Here is a 21,974-nt window from a genome sequence, read left to right on the forward strand (position 1 = left end):
ATATTGTAATAACGTGATATTATGTTGTTCAAACGTGAAAAGTATATTGTACAAACATGATAGTATATTGTACAAACAGGAAAAGTATCTTGTTTGAACAATAAACTTTTCACGTTATAACGTGATACACTTGTATTTTTCTTTTGCCTGGGTGGCAGCTCTACGCTTCCGTAGGAATCAGCTGTGTTTTGCTGCCCATTTTATTTCGAATCTGGCGCGAACCGGCGAGCCAGTTCCTGAATCAGTCACGTGGTACGGACTGCCCGCGAGGCCTCGAATGTCACTGCATACGTAATCAAAGCGAGCTTCGACACGCGCTTCACAAAAACTTCCCCGAGATTACACGACACAGGTATCGAAGCTTCGACACACAGGACACATCACTACACACTTCATCGGTAAGGCAAGGCTCCAGTTTATATCGTTATTTGTGGAATAATAGGATTTACTCAGCTGTACTGTTTCAGTAGAAGAGGCGAACTTAGGAGTGCAGCTACAGGAGGGAGTTGCAACTCACTTTTAATGTGTTAGTCTGCGTCAGTATTATTTGCCAAAGAACATGGACGCTGGAGTGGGTTTTACGAAGTACATGTATGAGACAAGAGTTCATTTCTAAGTCTATGAAGACTGAAAACCGCAGGATACGCTTCCTGCATTGTTTTGTGTGTGCGTATGACTGTACATGTGTGTTTTTGAGCATGCTAAGAAATTGTGCATTCCTAATGAATTACTGCTCCCATAACAATATCTGGGAAATTATAATCCGATAGTGACAGTATCAGATAGTTTATAGTCAGAAGAAACAGGTGTTATGAGATAATAAAAGACACTTTCTCCCATACTTAAGAAATTCTTTTGTTAGAATTTTTTTTTAAATAATTTAGCTATAACAGTCGTAATAATAGTAATAATGATCATTTATACCAAGTGAAATAAAATATTTAAAAATCATCAGAGCCACATGCTTTGTGTTTTTACTGAAAACCTGTCTGTGGATTTTTTTTTTAAAAAGCTGTTTTTTGGGTTTTTTTTCATGTGACAAACTATGTCTGAAGTACAGTAATATACAATTTTCACTGAAGAAGGATTGGCTGTCAGCGAGTCGTTTGGCGCCAAAAAGATAAACAAGTCGTGCTTTTTCGCGGCAAAACATCCATACAGAGCGCGCGTTGCAACGCATGACTAGCGTCAGAGGCGGAGCAAAACTTTTAGCCAATCAGATTTGGAGATACAAGCTCTTCGTCCTCGCCACCCTCCCCCCATCCCCCGAAACTGGAGATCCAGCTGCTGACATCAGTCTTTAACCGTTTCTTTTAGTGATGGGAAATCCGGCTCTTTTTAGAGAACCGACTCCTTCGGCTTGACTCACTAAAAAGACCCTCCTTCGGCTCCCAACCTGATCTTCAGGTTATTTTGTTGCTTAATTAATTTATTATCAACAACAATATAAAATTATACACAAAATGAATTACTAATATAAAAAAACATGTTTTTTTTATATATATGTTTATTATATAAATATGCTTTTATTTATTCACTCCACATAAAATGTAAAAAATAAATTATAAAATACAAAAAACAACTATTTACAATTTAACTTTTAACTATTTAAATTTTAAGCTTTTTCCTTTTAAACAAATTTAAAGGGAAACAACACAAAACACTGCAAACCACAACACAATAAAATATAAATTAAAATATGCAAAAAAAACAAACAAACAAAAAAAACCCAAAGATGCACGTTCTCTGGGATGATTTTTTTTGGAAGAGTGTTTTCCTGCTTGGAATTGCATACATAGGATTCAGTGCATGAATAAACTTTCTGAATCCTTTATCATCCACAACTGATGATAAAGGATTCAGAAAGTTTTATAAGACAGAAAACTCCTATCAGACTTTTCATGCTGAATAATGATAAATATTCAGTATTGAGTTCTGTCTTGCTGGGGGTCACAGACTTCTGCAAAAACTGTCTAATAGGGCTTTGGAGTTGACGTAACGCCGCAAAACTTACAAGAATGAAAATGTGACACCAACAAAAAATGATGGCAGAGAACTCGATATCAGCTCGTCTCGCCGCTGCTATCCAAGCCTGACGTCTTCGTTTGGTAACATCAGATATATGAGATCCCTCACGTTGCTTCCAGGAGGGGAACTCATTTTCTTTACTATACTTTTCTAATGTGATGATGTTGTTGCCCCTGGCTTTCTCTCTCTCTCCCTCCTGCTCTGTTCCTGTGCTACCTCGAGTGTAACTCCCCCCTCTGCTCAGCCCAAACACAAGGCTCACGTGCGACGTGAAGCGAAAAAAGTGAGAGAAAGGATAGGGGGGAAAAAAACCATGGCTCTCGTCATTCACTTCAAAGAGCCGGCTCTAATAGCCGTTTTGTTCGCGGCCGTCATATCACTAGTTTCTTTGTATGAGACAAAAGAGTTCATTTATAAGTCGTATGATTGTACATGTGTGTATTTTTGAGCATGCTAAGCATTCCTAATGAATTTACATTAGGAAAATTCAAAAAAATACATAAATTACAACTCAAATTTTAATCACAAACCCATCTTCTGAGCTGGGCAAGGCTCTGCAGCAGGCTGGGAGTCAGGACCATCAACAAAGTACAGCGAAATATTTAATTTACACAGTGTCACTAAAATCGCTCACATCTCAATGGATTTTGGCTGATTATCTTAGAAACTTAGGAACTTCCTGTGAGTGGTGAAAAGGCTGGTGATGATTTTCATGTCTTCTTATGTTTACAGAAGCAGTTAAAAGCTATATCTGCTGCCATACAAGAGAAGCATCATGGTTCAAGCCAAGTTCTGGGTAATGACTAAGCACTTTGACGGCTTCCCAAAAAACAGTGACTTTGAGCTGAAGGTGGAGGAGCTCCCTGAGCCCAAAGATGGAGGTAGGACTTTGTTGTTGTTTTTTTTCTCTCTGATAGGACAGAAAAGACCCCCCCCCCCCCACACACACACACACAAACAACACACATATTTATTTTGTCAAATAAATGTGTGTACCTATGTTTTCAGAGGTGCTTCTGGAAGCTGTGTTTCTCAGTGTCGACCCGTACATGAGGTGAGTAGAGAGCAGAACCACATACACTGAATCATTTTCATAGCAATGCTACGTTTAGCTCATTTTTATACAGATGAAAATGTATTTCAAAATTTATTCGACTATATTGTAACACACTGCTTGTTTCATCAGGCCGTTCAGCAGAGTTACCATGAAGGAAGGAGATATGATGATTGGAACTCAGGTGGCCAAGTAAGAAACACAAACAGTCCAGCACACGGGGAAAGCTTTTATCCTCGGTGATGTGCATGCCTGATGTTTACTGAAAAAGAACGCGGCCTTCATCTGCTGCTAATGACCAAAGACTTTGTGTCATTCCTCACTGACTCGAGAGTAAAACCAGATGTTGAGACATTGAGTTTGTAGCACTGAGAACACATCTGCTTCGGCAGTCAGTTTTCCACACAAAGCAATGTCACACAGAGGAAAGGCTAACATGTGATAACATGAACTAATATTGCAGAAATACACATACCGATTGTACAGGTGCTTATCAGTGCTCAGTCTGGTATTTGAGTAACAAATACCTGATAAACCTCTAGACTTATAATCTTTAACTGTATTCTACAGTTTAATTTTGCGTTTTCAGCAACTAGCATTATCAAATTATCATCTCAATGAGAAGCTTTTTAATGTGATTATTATGTTGTTGTTTTCCTTTAGAGTGATCCAGAGTAAAAATCCAGCGTTTCCTGTGGGAAGCCACGTTGTGAGTGACAGTGGGTGGAGAACCCACATGCTCAGTGATGGGACCGGCCTCACTCCCATCCTGCCTGAGTGGCCTAAAGATGTGTCCCTGTCTCTGGCTCTGGGTGCCATCGGGATGCCCGGGTAAGACAGATTTAAGTAACCTGCAAAGTCATTTTCTATTGGATGTTAAATCATGGCAGGATGTTCTGACTTTTCCAGCAGTTATTAGGTTGAAAATTGCAACCAAATAAAAGCATTAAAATCAAAAAAACAAGTAACAGTAAGACGTGAGTGATTTTATAGAGAAATATTTACATAAAATAGTCTTCTTTTAAGACAGTAAGAGGACAAACCCCAGATGTTTTCTCCTGTTGATGAGCTGAAGCAGAGTTTCTAAGCAGTTATTTTTGTGGGTATAATTAATATGGAAATCAAAGAGGCAACAGCTGGATTTACTGTTTCCGTCTCTCTGCAGACTGACGGCTGTTTATGGGATAGAAGACGTGTTGGGTCTAAAGGAGGGTGAGACCCTGCTGGTGAACGCTGCAGCTGGAGCGGTGGGCTCCGTGGTGGGACAGATCGCCAAGATCAAGGGCTGTAAGGTGGTGGGCTCGACAGGCTCTGATGCCAAAGTGGTTTTTCTCAAAGAGCTGGGATTTGATGAGGCCTTCAACTACAAAACTGTGGGTTCCCTGGAGGAGGCTCTGAGGAAGGCTTCACCTGAAGGATACGACTGCTTGTTTGAAAATGTGAGCATTTGTGATGTTAAATTGCAAAGCTTTGTGTTTTTGAGTGACAGCAGATTACCGCTTTTTGGCAAGTGATTGAAACTCCACGTGCCGCCATGACCACCCCGTTTCCCTAAACGTAAAATGTCCAGTCTCCCAAACTTCGCGGGCATGAGTCGAAAGTCAAGTTCGGAAATGTTTGATATGCGATTTGTCAGTAATGGTTAGAGCGCCACCTAATGGGACAATGATAATCATCATTGACTTCGATCAATGTCACATCAGATCGAAAATGCTGGGTGTAGGTGTTGGGCGTGGCTCGACGCGACAGGGTGCGAGGGCCCTCATAACGCTGCTTGCAGCTTTAATTTGTTTTTGTTTGTTTGTTTTTTTGTTGTTTTTAGGTGGGAGGTTCTTTTGCAACTGTTGCCCTGGAGCAGATGAAGAACTGTGGAAGAATAGCTGTGTGTGGAAGTATCTCCACCTACAATGACAGTACACCGCAGACAGGTGAGGATAGCAGGCATCATTTTTTAGAGAGTTGTAAAAACTCCGTCATTGTGGTATTTTTTATTTTTTTTATGAGACAGTTAATGATGTCATGTTTTCTAAAAACAAATAGATCCTAATGCTTTCATCAATTAGCTTAATTCCTTCTTATAATCAGAAATGCAGTTAATACACCCATTAAAATTTCTCATGTATTATTGTTGTTTTCCACTAGAGGGAGACATTGCACTACTGAAGTGTGCTTTAAAAGCTGTGGAGGCACACAGAGTTATTTTAGATATGGATTGTAGTTTCCTTGCTGTGAAATATGTTTTATATTTTTCTCTCTTTAATGACCTGTGTTTTAGGTCCGTATCCCTACTTCACTATGATCATAAAGGAGCTGAAGATGGAGGGATTTATGCAAAGCAGCAGGCAGCACAAGCACCCTGAGACCCTCAAGAGACTGTTAGCATGGGTGAAAGAGGTTAGTGGGAGCCTTTCCTTTAAGTAAAGATGTAAACATCAGTTCCCCATGTTTCTGTTGTGATGTATTGTATTTGTGATGTGTGTATTGTGCGTCCACAGGGCAAATTGCAGTGTCGGGAGCACGTCACAAAAGGCTTTGAAAACATGCCGGCTGCTTTTATGGGAATGATGCGGGGAGAAAACATCGGCAAGGCCGTCGTCGCAGTCTGAAGAGTTCAATGCAAGAGAGCCAGCGTTACTAATAACTGCCATTATTACACAATCTATGAATTAATGAAGAATCGAGCAATCACCATAACAGAATCATTTCACATTAACATTTCGCTTGTTTTTCTTGTTTTGTTTTGTTTTTTTAGTGTATTGGTACTCATCGAAACAGCAGTCGAGCGACTCTTGTACACTTTAGTCATTCAAAGAAATGTGATTTCTAGTCAGAAATCAGTTGTTCATAACGAATTGTTAGTTAAATCTGAAATATTACATTGAAATTGTGATTGTAGTTTACATTTAGACGTTTTGTGTAGCACCACCATCTTCACCATTCAGCGACTGAAACCTGAATGAAATTTTACTCAAGAAAAAAGGAAATTGGTCAAAGGACATCATTCTGTTACGATCAGTGCAGATGTCTGGCTGCTACGTGTACACATTATTTACTGCAGAATGATTAACCGCATACTTTGTGTTTACTGGACCTTTCTGTGTATAAAGTTGTTGTTTTGTTTGTTTTTCTTTGTTTGGTTTTTTCCTTGTGAAACAACAATTCTGTGGCTTGCTATACAGTATGAATCTGATGTTTGCAGGTTCTGCTTCTTGGGACTCCCATATCAAAGGCAAGAGCAACTTAGATCCCAGCTTGTTTTCCACTAAAGCGTTACTTGTTGAAATATGATTTTGCAGTATGTGTGCAGCTCATCTCTGCACAGGCAAGCACAAAAGTTAGTAAGTACACTAAAGTATAGTTGTTTGAATGATTTCTTTCCATCTGTATTGAAGTAATCAAATTACAACTCAGATTTTAATCACAAACTCATCTTCTGAGCTGGGCAAGGCTCTGCAGGAGGCTGAGTCAGGACCATCAACAAAGTACAGCAAAATATTTAATTTACAGTGTCCCCAGAAATCACTTGCATCTCAATAAATTTTGGCTGATTATCTTAGGAACTTATTCCCCATAAAATTCAAAATTATTTAATAACTTTAAAGCTTGATTTTGGTGATTTGCAGCAGAAAATATGTTGAGGTTCAAATTTCAAGCTTTAAAACATCTATTGCACATTTCAACATGAAAGTGCCAGATCCCATCCTACTTTTATTCAGTGGTATTTATATCAGACTCTTCACAACAACAGTTACCCCAAGATGCTTTATATTTTAAGGTAAATATAACCGATATCAACTACGCACTGTCACATGACCCACGTCAGCTGATTTGAGGTCCCTCTCCTGATTTGCTCCTTCCAAGTCGCGGCAAGGATGAAAACCGGCTGTGGAGGGATACTTCCGGGTTCGTCGCCTCCCTTGGCTGTAAGCTAACGGCATTGTAAAAAAAGCGTTTCTCCCCTCAGTTCGTCTATAAAATCTTATCACCTCAGCAGTGAGTGTCCTTAACATCTACCAAAAACAACGTTTTAGTTGTCAGTAACGAGTCGATCGTTTCCGCGATTAAAACTACATTTGGTGCGTTCCCACCGCGAGCAGAACTCCGGTTCGAAAACTGCTGTTTTTGAACACTTTTATTTATTTAAGCACTTAAATGGGCTTTCTTTGAAACAAAGTGCAATTGACTGATTATTGTTATGTGTTGCCTTGAATTCGGCGATGCTGTCTGTTTCTTTATTGTCGTTTTTGTATTTGTTTGTAGTGAACGCTACTGGAATGTATATATTATGCTACGTAGCCAAAATGATTAATAATTTAACCATTGTACCTTTGTGAAATATGATGATGATTCACATTGTTGCACAGAATTACAGAAAAAATGATTTGTTGAACTTGATGTGCTAATGGGCATTTTTCTGGCCTACAGGGCCCTGTTTCAGGAAGCCGGTTTAGTGGAAAAACTGAGTAAGTATACCCTGAGTTAACGAAAACTCTGGGTTTTCGGTTTCACAAAGCGAGTTCAGCTGCAGCCTGAGTGAGTCACTATGACGACACACTCCGTGAAGCTAACCTGCCCCCTAGCAGGTTTACTACAACTAACCCTGACTGTCTCCGCCCCTTTGTCGGAAACCTGACAGTAGGAAGTGTCGGACATGGCGTGCCCCTTCCTTGAAGAGCCAGTAGATCGTGAAGCCCAAATTCTCTGCAGAGCTCTCCGCCGGGAGAGAGTGATCAGAGCGCGTTTGGACATTTTATCATTTCCTGATGATTTTCTGTGCGAACGTTACCGTTTCTCAGCACAATCTATAATTTATTTGGATAACATCCTCAGGCCATATATTACGCATGTGACACATCGCGGACATGCTCTCAGTTCATTGCATATTATTTGTATTGCACTTCGGTTTCTTGCAAACGGGAGCCTTCTGTATAATATTGGTGACGCTGAGCACGTTTCCAAGGCTACCGTCTGTCGGGCAGTCAGGAATGTTACAGTTGCACTGAAACGTCTCCTGTACTCGTCTGTGGTGTTCCCCGGTCACAGACCCACAAGATTTATCAAAGAGGGATGCCACAAAATTGCAGGTATCAGGATGACCAAAACTTAATGTATGATGTGGTGATACTTGAACTACTACTTAAATTGCACATTTATTTTCAGGGTTCCCAGGCGTGATTGGCTGTACAGATGGCACTCACATTCCAATCATTGCTCCTTCAGTAAATGAAGGAGACTATGTGAACAGGAAGTCTTTCCACAGCATTAATGTACAGGTACATAGTTCCCTGTAGCATGTCAAACTAACAAATTATTTCATTATAGTAATGGATGCTAATTTGTGTTCTCTGCACTGTGAAGATCATATGTGATGCTGCCAACATTATCACAAATGTGGAAGCCAAGTGGCCAGGCTCTGTCCATGACTCACAAATATTCCGTGAATGTACACTGAGCACAAAATTTGGACATGGTGAGTTGAGAATACTTTAAAATATATAAAGACCAATTGCTTCAGGGACATTTGAACTGAAGTGTATCCTTCTGTCTTAGGAGAGTTCACTGGCTACTTGCTTGGTGATAGGGGGTATCCATGTTTACCCTATTTGCTTACCCCTTACCCTGACCCTGAACCGGGCCCACAGCAGCGATATAATCTGGCTAATTGCAGGACAAGAGCCAGAATTGAAATGACTATCGGAATGCTTAAGGCCCGGTTCCAGTGCCTGCAAAGACTCAGGGTCACCCCAGAAAGGGCATGTGACATTATTGTGGCATGTGTGATTCTTCACAACATTGCCACAATTAGAGGAGAACACTGTCCTTCTGAACCAAACATCAGCAGTGATCCAAACCATGAACATCCTGACCCTCCCACAGACATACAAGATGGAAGCGCAGTCAGAGACACCATATGTCACAATCATTTCTTTTGACCCATCACCTCAACATGTTGAAAGAAGAATAAACAGATTTTTTGTTCAACTGGCTTTATTGGTCGCCTGTATTTCCTGTACACAAAGTATTAAAAGATGTAAACCTCATAAAGTGTCTCTGTTGCTTCCTCCTCTGTAACAGCTGTCAATGTTTCTTCATTATTTTCCTGTAGTAAAGAAATAGACAACATTGCTGTTCTACTGTAAACTCATATAATCTGTGGAGTATTACTCACAACTGCATGTTGGTCTGGCTCAACAGGAGGCTGCACCAGATGCAGTACACCATCACCATCAACTGATAGAATATGAGGTTTATACAGGTCACTTATAACTTACAAGGGACCAAATGGCAATTAACAAATATACCAATCACCTTACACTTCATTGTCATTATGCTCTCAAAGACAACCAAGACTGAGGCAAGGCAAAATCAGTCGGAAAATAACTTCACTACAAAATAATCCATTATGGTAAAGAGTTTATCAAATGAATGAGTAGCACTGCAAAGGTGACTGTGAAGAAAGGATGTATGCACATCATGTATTATTTTGAATTTACCCCTTATGTAGGCACTTGTGTCTTGCGGGGTTATTGCCTCAGAGGATGTCCCCGCAGAGATGCCTTCGGCCACAGGGCGCCCACTGTTTTGGCTGAGGGCCAACTGCTCAGCCTCTGTGAGTGGTGGTGGTGGAGGACCCCCACCTGTTTTTCGGGCCTCCGCTTTTTTCTGTTGGCTATAACGGGTCACATTTGAGCATACAGAGTAAGCAAATATGTACTTGTAATGTGCTCAGATAATTTCAATAAGTGCTTACAGAAAGAAAATTAATGTAGCCTCTAACTGCAATTGATTTACATGGGACAAACAGACCAAGCACTATGGCTCATAATACAATTACACCTTACCTGTTTGGACTATATTTTTATATTTCATTTTTACTTGCTGCCAGGAACGTTTGGGGCCTGTTGGGTTGCACCTGCGCTCACATCACATCACAAAATAAAATGTATAAAATAACAAATAAAATAACATATGATAAAATAACGTGTTAAATGGGTGGAAATCCCTCGATCAATGTTTAAATTAACACTCACGCATTGACTCTGTCGGCTATGTTTTGCCATGCATGCTTTTGCAGCTGTGGCTGTGTTACTTTTTTCCGCGGAATTTGCATGTTATCGGCATATGCTGCCATCAGAATTTCGGCCTCAAGCGCTGTGAAATACATTGACCGCGCCTTCTTTCCCTCCGTCTCCATGGTGACTCGCTTAATCTGTGCTCCGCTTATCAGGGCTTTATGTATCCTCGTCCGCGCGCTTCACTTGGGGTTAAAGCAACTCCGCGTTGACTGAACTAATTGTTATCAGCCTTTCTGAAACCGAATATTCCGAGTTGGACAGTTCGGGGTTACTCAACCGTGAGTGTCGTTTTTCACTCTGAGTTTTCCAAACCGGCTTCCTGAAACAGGGCCCAGGTCAGGGTTTTTTTTCCCCCACACTGAATCGATCATTTTCATATTGAAATGGCGAGCCGGTAGGACCATTCTTTTCCCCTCTTTTCACCCAGTTTGCAGTCTTTTGATTACGGACCTATTTTGCCCATTACATGAAGCTGGACCCTAAGGAGGAGTTCCTTAAAATTGAACTTGAAAAGAAACTTCAAAAAAAGGACCGAAAGGACTCTTGCACAGAGAATCACATTAATTTATTAATTAATTGTGGTACATTTATTTTGTGTTTTGTATTTATTATTTTGTTCCATTTCCCCTTTCCCCCCATTTATTCAATATATTTTGGGGTTTTCAAAAATATAATTTGCATTCTCTGGTCTCGTCATTCACACCATCTAGGCTCCATACAGAACTATTTCTTCTGCGCGTCAGTCAGTAAACTCACCAATTGCAATAAAACTAGCCCTTATCTAACTTTGCGTTACATAAAGACTACAATAATACAGAGAAACCCTTAATCAGACGAGCGAGCACTTGGGTGACAGTGGGAAGGAAAACTTCCTCTTAACAGGAAGGAACCGCTGGCAAAACCAGGTACAGGATGGAGCAACCATCTGTCCCTGCCATTTAGGGGTGATGAGAGGAAGACTGGACAAGACACCCTGTGAAGAGAGCCAGAGATTAATAATAAATAATGATGAAATGCAAAGGTGTATTTAAAAAAAAATACATGAAGAAGAAACACTCATTCCATCATGGGAATCTGTCGCTGACTGCGTGTAGAGTGAAGAAAAGGACCCAAGCGCTGACACAGAGGGAGATGAAAAAAGGGTTTAAACAAAGTGAGCTGTTTATTATAGGCTGGTTTTGGTTTAAACCCTTTTATTCGACAAGAATACCAAAAAAAAAAAAAAAAAAAAAAAAAAAGCGAAAGCAAGTAGTGCGAAAACTAAACTCAAAGACTGGGAAAGTCCTACGAGAAGCGTCAACTTAATAGGATGGTTAAGACTGCCATGAGGATTGTTGGTGCCCCTCTCTCATCTCTGGAGGAGATCTACAAACAGCGCTGCATATGCAGAGCTATCTCCATCATCAGAGACCCCCACCACCCCTCGCATGGCCTGTTCTCCATCAGCTGCAGAACCACCAGGATGCTGGATTGCACAAGCCGTGAGAATGATAAACGGACTCTGCCCCCCATCCCACCCACACAGCCATTCACACAGCTACACTGTGAGGTCCACAAACGGACTGTAATGCTCCCTACCTACACACGCACACACACGTACGCACATACAATACACTCCCCAGATACACACACGACCTAATTTAATCATCCCCTTCCGTGAAAGGACTGCTGCTCTCCACCCGAATGAATGTGACTTGAGTTTGTTTTAGAATTTAGATTTTATGTTATTTATCCATAACTATTGTTGCAATTCATTACTGCCTTTTACTGCTCTTTTTAAACGTATTCTTTTTAAACTGCATTATTTATTGCACTGTATTGTTTATTGCACCGTAGAGGCTGGTGAGAAACAGTATTTCATTTCAGGCTGGGTAACACCATACGAAATGACAATAAACTTCTTTTTGAGTCTTATTGAGTCAAACTAATAATAATACTAGAACTTAACATCCTTTCAATATAATATAAGAAATCACAAATACAAAAATAAACACAAAATGCTGGGTCCTGACAAAATCCCCCAGCGGCCTTGACGAATTGCAGCGTAACTAACAGAGGAGTCGGGGTCAGCTGATCCAGGACTAACTGTATGTTTTATCAAAAAAGAAAGTTTTAAGTCTAATCTTGATGGTAGAGAGGGTGTCTGTCTCCTGAATCCAAACTGGGAGCTGCTTCCACAGAAGAGGGGCCTGAAAGCTGAAGGCTCTGCCTCCCATTCTACTTTTAAATCTATTGAGAGCATGTAACCAACACTTCTCTTTAAAGTTAGTCTTCACCCAGTGCAGTGAAACTGGCTGCCAAACTGATGGCTGGCTTGCCATCCAGAAAGCTGGAGAAACTTAGTTTGTTCATTTTTATGTTTCCATCTGGGATTTCAGCAAAAGCTTTTGCATATTAATGCGCTCTGGTATGTGCTCTGATATTAGCAGTATAAACTGAAATTGACTGAAGGCGGAGGGGAGAGTTTGTTGAAGAAAACCTGCCAGAGAGCAGGTTAAGATCACAGATTGTGTTACCTTGGTAACTGGCACAGGGTTTAAGCGAGATATCTTTGTCAGGAAAAAACAAAAAGCCATAGTTTCCTTAATCTCAGGGTTTTTGTTTTTTCACGAAACACTGCTTTGTAACCCTGGGGTCCGTTCTTCGTACTTCGCTTACTACATCCAAGATCAAATGAAACATCCAAGATCAAATCATCGCGCTAACTTTGAGCTCGCTATTCCGGTTCTCCGAACACACCTGTTGTTGACGATTAGTATAGCTGGATGAAGTAATGTGAGATCACTGGGTGGCTTAGCAGGGGCTACGCATCGATAGTAGAAACATTGATCGGCAACCCTTTGATTGGTCGGCGAAAATGTCGAAGGAGCGCGCTCGGTATTTTTCGGCAGCAGAGCAAGAACTCTTGAGTGAGGGATTTCAGGAGTTTCAGAGTTTAATCAGAACGCAAGGGAACACTGCAAAGGCTGCAAAAGCAAGGAGAGAGGGCTGGCAGAAAGTTGCTGACAAATTAAACTCCTAAGTAATTTAATAATAATAATAATAATGGATTGGATTGATATAGCGCTTTTCAAGGCACCCAAAGCGCTTTACAATGCCACTCTTCATTCACTCTCACAGTGGAGGCAGCTACGGTTGTAGCCACAGCTGCCCTGGGGCAGACTGACTGAAGTCAGGCTGCCATATCGCGCCATCGGCCCCTCTGGCCAACACCAGTAGGCGGTAGGGTAAATTTATTATATTACACTATATTATATTATATTATATTATATTATATTATATTATATTATATTATATTATATCCTCTTTCACATTAGAGCCACAACAGGACCCACTAGAACATGGGAACAAGTAAAAGTGAAATATAAGAATATTCTACAGAATGGTAATATTTATCACTTATACTGCTTTTCGTCTCTTGGAAAGAGACCCTGAAATAATCTGTTTGTTTGTTCATAACAGCAACCAAGAAAAGGGCAGAGCAAAAAAAGACAGGTGGTGGTCCTGCACCCCCTCGTCAACAAGTTGGTTAAGTGAATAATACCCTCACGGGAAAATCGATATCTCTCTATGAGCACACTGTCGCGCTGAGCTAAAGGATCCTGTCTATCCCGCAATATACGCTGAATTCTGAGGACTCTCCTTATCAATCTTGCACCTTCCGCAATGGGTGGCTCGCGTATACGGACAGGACATGGCTGCGACAGACTTCCCAAATCCACCTTCGCTTTTATAGCCGTGGTCTCTCATCTTGATTACACGAAGTAATTTACTATTACTACGGTACTCTAAAATATGAATTACATCTGGAATAATCAAATACATGAAATAGAATGATTAATGGTACATTTCTCTTTTTTTAGGAAATGACCTGTATGTATCTGTATGGAATCAATAAAAGGGTCAAGTGCTGCATTATCTTTAGTTACATTGATAACATTTATTTATGGTGAAACAGTGGTAAAATATCGCTGTTGCTTTCGTATAAATGAAGCGGACATACCTGAGTGGCCGCGATCTAATCCTGTTTACATAAAGTAAACCTGCTCCCGAGCAGCTCTGTTGCTATGACAGCAAGTCGCGGATGAGCTTCGGGGAACCGAACGATCCAAGATCACGCGAAATCGTCAACAATCAAATCCAGCTAACTTACTTAGCGAGGTACGAAGAACGGACCCCTGAGCATTAAAAGTCAAACCTCTGATATATATTTCTTTTTTTGTTGTTGTTGTTGAAAACAACAAAATGTGGTTTAGAACTAGAAGATTTAGATTTACAGACTTCAAAACTTGGCAAGAACAGAGTTTTGTTTTGTTTTTAAGTAAAGGATTTAAAGCTGCTTTTATCTGCTTCCTTATTAACAAGGAGTCGCCACAGTGGGTAGCTCCATGTGTTTGACCTGAATAGATACATAAATAGTTACAGGTCAAATTTGATTCTAGAGCACACTGAATGTCTAGGAAAAATGTGTTTTTGTGTCTTTTGGTACTTTAGGAAAGGTCATAAAATTTCAGAATAAAAAAAATGTAACTATTTTTTACTGCTGTCAAATTTCAAAGATGGCTCAAATTTAACCCGAACAGTATGTAAAAGTTAAAGTAAATATCTTGAACCTTATTGGCAGGGTACCCTCTCTCACAGCTCAGAAGGTGTGCACAATGTCATGGTCCTGGGTCGGTGACCCAGCGCTTTTAGTTATCATTTTCTAGTTTATGATGATGATGATTATTATTGTTTGAGTTCGGTGTGTTATATTTGGTCTGCCTTTGAGTCTGTCTCTGTCTATGGTGTCACCCCATCTGTTTGTGAATCTGTCTGGTTAGTTCAATGTCTTGTCTGGTTCCATGTGTCTGAGTTTCCTGTTTTATTGTGAAGGTTTGTGTCATATGTGAGTGTGCTCAGTTTACGTTTCCCCTGTCTCGTCAGCTGTGATTTCTCCCAGGTGTGTTCCCCTCCTGTCTCTCATCCCTTGATTTCTGCCGTCTGTGTATTTAAGCCCTGTGTTTCTCTGTGTCAGTGTCGTGTCGTACCCTCAACTAGCTGTGTGTTCTGCTTCTATGTTCCTAGTGTTTGGTCTCCTGCTCCAGTTTAGTGTTTCTTTCCAGTGTTTCAGTCCTTGGTTCCTCTGTTCTGACTTTTGGTTTTCTTTTGGTGAGTTTAGTTTGTACGAGGTTTTTCCCAGCAATAAATCTGCGCCTTAAGTTTCACTTCTGTGTCTGAGTTCTGCATTTTGGGTCCACCACTCCTGCTTGCCTGCCACACAGCGATTCATGACACACAATACTTTTAGCCAATCAGATTTAGGAATAAAAGAACGTCTCCTGCCATGTCTTCTTTTAAGCTTTCACAAACCTGTCTCTGCCCACTTCCACCCACACGGACCCCACATCTTCTACTATTTCTGTGAGAAGAGAGGCGACTGGTGAGTTCCAGCTATAGAAGGTAGAGAGCTGTTAGTGAAATGCATTAAATACTATTTTTCTGGATCAGGTGACGCTGAAGAGAAGTAGCAAACAGACGCAGGGATTAGTTATCACTTTTAAGCCTTTGCCTAAGCCATTATCTCGCTACCGACCATAAAATATTTGATACAACAGTTTAATGGCCCATTGTATTGTTTCACCATTGTTTAATTAAAACACAAAGAAAGTATACGTTCACTGTGGTTCTAAAGTCTGAAACTCAAACGCATTAAACTTTAGACTTCTCCTTTTTTCTTCGTTTCTTGGGAAAGAAAGATCCTTCCTGTTTTTAAGTGTGCATACTTGTATGTGAATGGACACCACTCTCTTTCTACTCCCAGCACTCAAAGAACTTGTGTGTGAATGTTTGTGTTTGTGTGATAAAGATGTCTGCATTTCATTTGAATTGTTCTTATAACCACAGCTAGGTCACTCATCAACTCTAAACTAGAAAATGATTTGTGTTGTTTGATGCTCACCACAGCTAAACGTCACAGAGTGAACGTCACACTTCAGGTTTTATTCAGCTCTATTTTGCACAGCGCTGGATGACTCAGCACTTTCATGTCTGTTGATAACAGTGACGGGCAATATTTCTTTACAGCGGCCATAAAAAAGAAGAATCATGGTGAAAGCTAAGTCATGGGTAATGACTCAGCACTTTGACGGCTTCCCAAAGAAAAGTGACTTTGGGCTGAAGGTGGAGGAGCTCCCTGAGCCCAAAGATGGAGGTATGTCTTTCTTCTTTCTCTCTACAGGAGAGCACCTTCTTCAGTTTTTGTCAAACATTAAGCATCGAGCACTTTAAATGAGTTTAGTTTTGTTTGCAGAGGTGCTGTTGGAAGCTGTGTTTCTCAGTGTCGACCCGTACATGAGGTGATCAGAGAGCAGCGTCACTCATTACTGAACTACTTTAATGCTCCTGATATAAATGCATATTGTAACACACCCCTGGTCCCAACAGGCCCTTCAGCAAAACCCACATGAAGGAGGGAGATGTGATGATCGGAGGTCAGGTGGCCAAGTAAGAAACACAAACACACCTGCACACAGAAAACTTGCATGATGTGCTGTGATGTGTACGTTTACTGACACAGTCTGTATCTGCTGTTAATAACCAGTCTTTATTGGAGTTTAAAGTCAAATCTAAACACCAGAGATTGTGTAAAAGATACACACAGCGACATAAACCCTCTGATAAGTAAAGTTCCTGTGAAGTCTCAAGCTGAACATGAAAAGAAACACTGAAACTTTCTGGCCTGATTAACAGCTGAAATCATAGAAGAATCTGAGAAGACAACTGTACCTTTACTTTGTTGCTTTAACATTTAGTGTATATCATTTTTCTATGCCAGGGATTCAAAAATGCAGATAATAAAAGAAACACAGATTCCTACTGCTATGCTTGCTTGGGGAGCAGATTAAATTGATTGAAATGTCGGGATTAATGTGAAAAAGCACAAAATCACGCTCATGACCAGGTAACTTCAAGACTTTGTTACAAAGACAAACTTGAAACAAAGACGCCCACCACCAAAATTAATATTTGCACAGATTAATTTTGTGTTCTGACTGTTTGCAAACTGAATTATCCCAGTGACAGGACAGACTGAAGTGAAAACAGGTGAAAGCTTTTTTGTTTTTTTTTAATATTATGTTACTGTTTTCCTTTAGAGTGATCCAGAGTAAAAATCCAGCGTTTCCTGTGGGAAGCCACGTTGTGAGTGACAGCGGGTGGAGAACCCACACGCTCAGTGATGGGACCGGCCTCACTCCCATCCTGTCCGAGTGGCCTAAAGATGTGTCCCTGTCTCTGGCTCTGGGTGCCATCGGGATGCCCGGGTAAGACAGATTTAAGTAACCTGCATGGATCATAGTCACTTTCTATTGGATGTTAAATCGTGGCAGGATGTTCTGACTTTTCCAGCAGATAGATCGATGTGAAGTTTTATCAGCTGAATCTTAAATGTAAACTAAAAGCATTTGAGAAATTCATCTTAGTGATGTAAGACATTCTTTTTAAGTGTTTGTAAGGTGTTTAAGAGGTCAGCTAAACATGGTAATAGACACCAAAGTAAGTAATGAGCAGAAAATAGTTTTATTTTAAGAATATATGTAAGTGGCTAACTCCAGATGTTTTGCTAATGAGCTGAAGCAGTGTTTGTAAGCAGTGATCTTTGTGGATATAATTAATATGGCAATCAAAGAGGCAACAGCTGGATTTACTGTTTCTGTCTCTCTGCAGGCTGACGGCTGTTTATGGGATAGAAGAAGTGTTGGGACTCCAGAAGGGTGAGACCCTGCTGGTGAACGCTGCAGCTGGAGCGGTGGGCTCCGTGGTGGGACAGATCGCCAAGATCAAGGGCTGTAAGGTGGTGGGCTCGACGGGCTCTGATGCCAAAGTGGTTTTTCTCAAAGAGCTGGGATTTGATGAGGTCTTCAACTACAAAACTGTGGGTTCCCTGGAGGAGGCTCTGAGGAAGGCTTCACCTGAAGGATACGATTGTTTCTTTGAGAACGTGAGCAGTGGTGGTGCAGTTTCAAGCTTGCATTTAATATTTAATCATTGCTCTACTCTTCTCTTGCATTCACACTGCATTCCTTACAACATGTTATGATGTATGTAAGTGACACTGCTGCTTGGTTTTAGGTGGGAGGCCCTTCGTCAGATGTCGTCCTGCAGCAGATGAAGAACTTTGGAAGAATAGCTGTGTGTGGAAGTATCTCCACCTACAATGACAGCCAACCCCAGACAGGTTTGTTACTGCCCTAACTTACTTTTTATTTTAAAAACTCCTGAGAGTTTTGTTCCTGCTAGGGAACAACCAGGGTTAGTGCACAGACACGACCACCAGGCAGACCACCACATCTGTCTAACACTCTCAAAACCCTCTTATTGGTTTTTGGTGACCGAAAAGCTCACCCTGATTGGTCAAGGGCGGAGTCCTTCCAGGACATGAACTCTCGCACATAAGGATGATTAGTGATAAGTGTAAGGCAGGGGTAGGCAACTCCAGGGCTCGAGTGCCGGTGTCCTGCAGGTTTTAGATGTGTCCTTGATCCAACACATCTGATTTAAATGGCTAAATGACCTCCTCAACATGTCTTGAAGTTCTCCACAGGCTGGTAATGAACTAATCATTTGATTCAGGTGGGTTGACACAGGATGATATCTAAAACCTGCAGGACACCGGCCCTCGAGGCCTGGAGTTGCCTACCCCTGGTGTAAGGTGACTCCCGGAAACAGATTAAAAACAGGTTTCACAATAAAAGCATGCGATAAGCTATAAGAACTAAAAATCACACTTAAGAATATAATTAAAAGATTAAAAATGACAAAAGCCTACATCTCATGTGAAAAAAGGCAAACCTAAAACAAACCACCCCGGCCCGGGATGACACACACATAACCAGCTACTCCCTGAGGTCATGTGATCAGGGCGTGCTGTCTGTACATTGTTCAAGGCTGAAAACAGTGTATCCCAGACTCTGGTTTTTATGTTCAGCATTTTTGTTGTGAAGCACTTTTGAATAAAAATATCACAACATGCTGTATAGATCAAGTTTTACTGATAATTTGTGAGTCGGCTCTGTGCACGCTGATGAATGATCTCATTCTTGTTGCCAACTGGGGTGTTCAGAGCTTTCATGACCAAACTTTAGGAATTCATTTGAATTACAGGTATAAAGGTATGTAGATGGTATTAGACTGAAGGGGAACAGTGACCTTTCTGGAGGGGGCCTGGACCCCAAAGGCCCACACACAGCACTGTGAAGAACACAAAATGCATTTAATACACCTGCAACAAGTTCTTCTGAGTTAATGTGTTTTTTCCACTGGAGGGAGAAGCTGCACTGCTAAAGATCCACAAGTGCTGTGGAGGCACACAGATGGTTATTGTAGACATGAACTGTAGTTTCTGTGAGTGAAAGATGGGTTAAATTTTTCTCTTGAACGACCTGTGTTTTAGGTCCGTATCCCTACTTCACCATGATCTTTAAGGAGCTGAAGATGGAGGGATTCTTGCAAAGTAGGTGGGAGCACAAGCACCCTGAGACCCTCAAGAGACTGTTAGCATGGGTGAAAGAGGTTAGTGTGAGCCTTTCTTTTAAATAAAGATATAAACATCAGTTACCTGTGTTTCTGTTTTGATGTATTGTATTTGTGATCTGTGTATTGTGCGTCCACAGGGCAAACTGCAGTGTCGGGAGCACGTCACAAAAGGCTTTGATAACATGCCGGCTGCTTTTATGGGGATGCTGCAGGGAGAAAACATCGGCAAGGCCGTCGTCGCAGTCTGAAGAGTTCAATGCAAGAGAGCCAGCATTACTAATAACTGCCATTATTACACAATCTATGAATTAATGAAGGATTAATCAATAACTATGGAAAACAATAATTCCACATTAACATTTCAAATTCCTGATTACTTTTATAATCACAATGATATCAAAGATTAAAGCAACTCTGGGATTTAGAAATGTGATTTCTAATCTAAACAGCATTACTTTGTAATAAATCATTAAAGCTACATCTGAAACAAACCATCCACAATTGGAAGAGTGAAACTTTTAATCTCTAGACTTGAAAATTTCCTTAAGAAGGAGAAAATGGTGATAACTGTAAGACTTTCACTTTGCTGTGGTGAACAGTGTGGTTCTAGAATCTATTCTCATATTAAAATATCGATATTATAGTACTTTGGGGTAAATTTGTAGTTTTTCATTAACAGGAACACAGTGAAAAGAAACTATATCATTCGGATCGTCTAAATGGGAAGGAACTACTTCCTCTTACGCCTTTCATAGTCATATGTGAAATACAGCTGTATAAATGTGTCGCAGCCCCTGGCGTGCGCACTCACAACAGTGACTGAGCCTAAACGGAGTCATGTGTGGACGTATTTTACCTCCACAAACAGTCAAGATGTGGTTTGCGATGCATGTGGCATCACAGTGAGGTGTTGTGGCAACACCACTTACCTCGTCAAACACAGAGTAAATCATATCACAGAATATGACGAGCTTATGTTGAAGCAAACTGAAGAGGAGGAGAGGGACAGGTGCTGCTAGAGCAAAACAGACGTCTCTTGCGGAGTCCTTTAATGCTGCAGGCAGGCAACGTGTTCAAATAGCGCAAAACTTCAGGTTTTTTATTTCTATATGGTTATTCTGCATCATTAAGCAAGAAGAACAAGTAGTCTGATGTCCTGTAATCATTATGAAGCTCTATTATTACAATTACAATATATAATTCTATTATGTATTGTATTATGAAATACAATGAAACATTATGTTTTTGTTCAGAGTATCGGTATAGGACTTTGTAGGTGATGTCACGCCGCAATGCATTGTGGGAGTGCGGCACCATTTCAGCGAATGCAACCCCCCCTCCGTGTTGGAAGGAAGATTGCTACAAACCATACTTAAAAGCAGCTAAAAAGACAAAGGACGTTATAGACACAGATTCAAATGCAAAGAGATGGTACTTGCAAAAAATACCGTGCATTGGAAATGTGGACCCGTATGAAATAACGGCAGTGGAGTAGAAACCCTGAAGACCAACCGCTATTGACTAAGCCTGATATAGTTATACAAGGACTGTTACAGATGAACCTGCATACTGGGTTTTGCTGGGTAATATGACCAAGATACAGTCAGTGGTTGGCCATAAGATAGACTTCTCCTCTCTAGCTCTCAATCAAAACCATTGACTGTAGAAAAGATGGACGATGCGGCACCGCCTCCTCCCATTGTGCAAAAATGAAGCCAAAATATCCCGCTTGTGGAGGCTGCCATCTTGCAAATTTGGAGCCAGAGTCTGCGCAGTAGTGACTTGAGGTGGAGCGACTGTGTAATGCTCCCACCCACACACCCGCTGGACGTGACCGCAAACACGCCCCTCTACCAGTGTTGCCAACTCCTCAGTAAGGAAAATCACTATTGGTTGTCCTAAAAGTCGCTAGAAGTCGCTAAATGACGTCATCGCCTAATTTGCATAATTGGTCATGCTAATCTAATTGTAACCTATGTTGTTGGAGAGAGAAATAACATCGTGGAAGAGACATAAAGTGAGTAAAAAACGTCCTAAATGCATTTAGAGTTTATTTAGAACTACAAATTAAATTTCTTTTAGCAATTATTGTTTTTTTTTAATGTCACAATTCCAACCCTGCTCCTTTACCCGGGCTTGGACCGGCAAAAGTGACCCGAAATAGGCACTCTGGTGGAGTTACTTTGTGTGTGTGTGTTTATAAGTAGTTTTAAACCTTGTGATCCACAAAACAGCATAAGAGTAAAAGAAGAACTGACTGCGTTGCAGCACCTGCTGCTTGTTGAGAGTAAAAGCAATAC

At 40.8% G+C, this 21,974-nt stretch overlaps 2 protein-coding genes across 4 annotated transcripts; both read left to right on the forward strand.

Annotated features, from left to right (window-relative positions):
- Positions 1–293: 293 nt before the first annotated feature.
- On the forward strand, positions 294–6,186 carry LOC146636399 (prostaglandin reductase 1-like). Of its 2 annotated transcripts, none has more exons than XM_085350801.1 (9): positions 294–352; positions 2,761–2,909; positions 3,037–3,082; positions 3,215–3,274; positions 3,746–3,913; positions 4,248–4,521; positions 4,905–5,010; positions 5,358–5,476; positions 5,578–6,186. In XM_085350801.1, exons 2-9 carry the CDS (start codon positions 2,804–2,806, stop codon positions 5,686–5,688), a joined length of 990 nt encoding a protein of 329 aa, XP_085206927.1. In that variant the 5' UTR covers positions 294–352; positions 2,761–2,803; the 3' UTR covers positions 5,689–6,186. The 2 variants fall into 2 exon arrangements, with proteins under 2 accessions (XP_085206927.1, XP_085206926.1); XM_085350800.1 differs by having other exon boundaries at positions 314–398.
- Positions 6,187–15,519: 9,333 nt separating this feature from the next.
- Positions 15,520–19,997, forward strand: LOC146636400 (prostaglandin reductase 1-like). 2 transcript variants are annotated; one of them, XM_085350802.1, is made up of 9 exons: positions 15,520–15,580; positions 16,225–16,351; positions 16,451–16,496; positions 16,585–16,644; positions 17,295–17,462; positions 17,866–18,139; positions 18,271–18,376; positions 19,592–19,710; positions 19,812–19,997. In XM_085350802.1, exons 2-9 carry the CDS (start codon positions 16,246–16,248, stop codon positions 19,920–19,922), a joined length of 990 nt encoding a protein of 329 aa, XP_085206928.1. In that variant the 5' UTR covers positions 15,520–15,580; positions 16,225–16,245; the 3' UTR covers positions 19,923–19,997. The 2 variants fall into 2 exon arrangements, with proteins under 2 accessions (XP_085206928.1, XP_085206929.1); XM_085350803.1 differs by having other exon boundaries at positions 15,534–15,600.
- The last annotated feature ends 1,977 nt before the right edge of the window (positions 19,998–21,974 follow it).

The sequence above is a fragment of the Diplotaxodon limnothrissa genome, linkage group LG3 (genome assembly GCF_057381915.1).
Source record: "Diplotaxodon limnothrissa isolate DT_005_m linkage group LG3, D_limnothrissa_male_GT1.1, whole genome shotgun sequence".
Lineage (NCBI taxonomy): Eukaryota > Metazoa > Chordata > Actinopteri > Cichliformes > Cichlidae > Diplotaxodon > Diplotaxodon limnothrissa.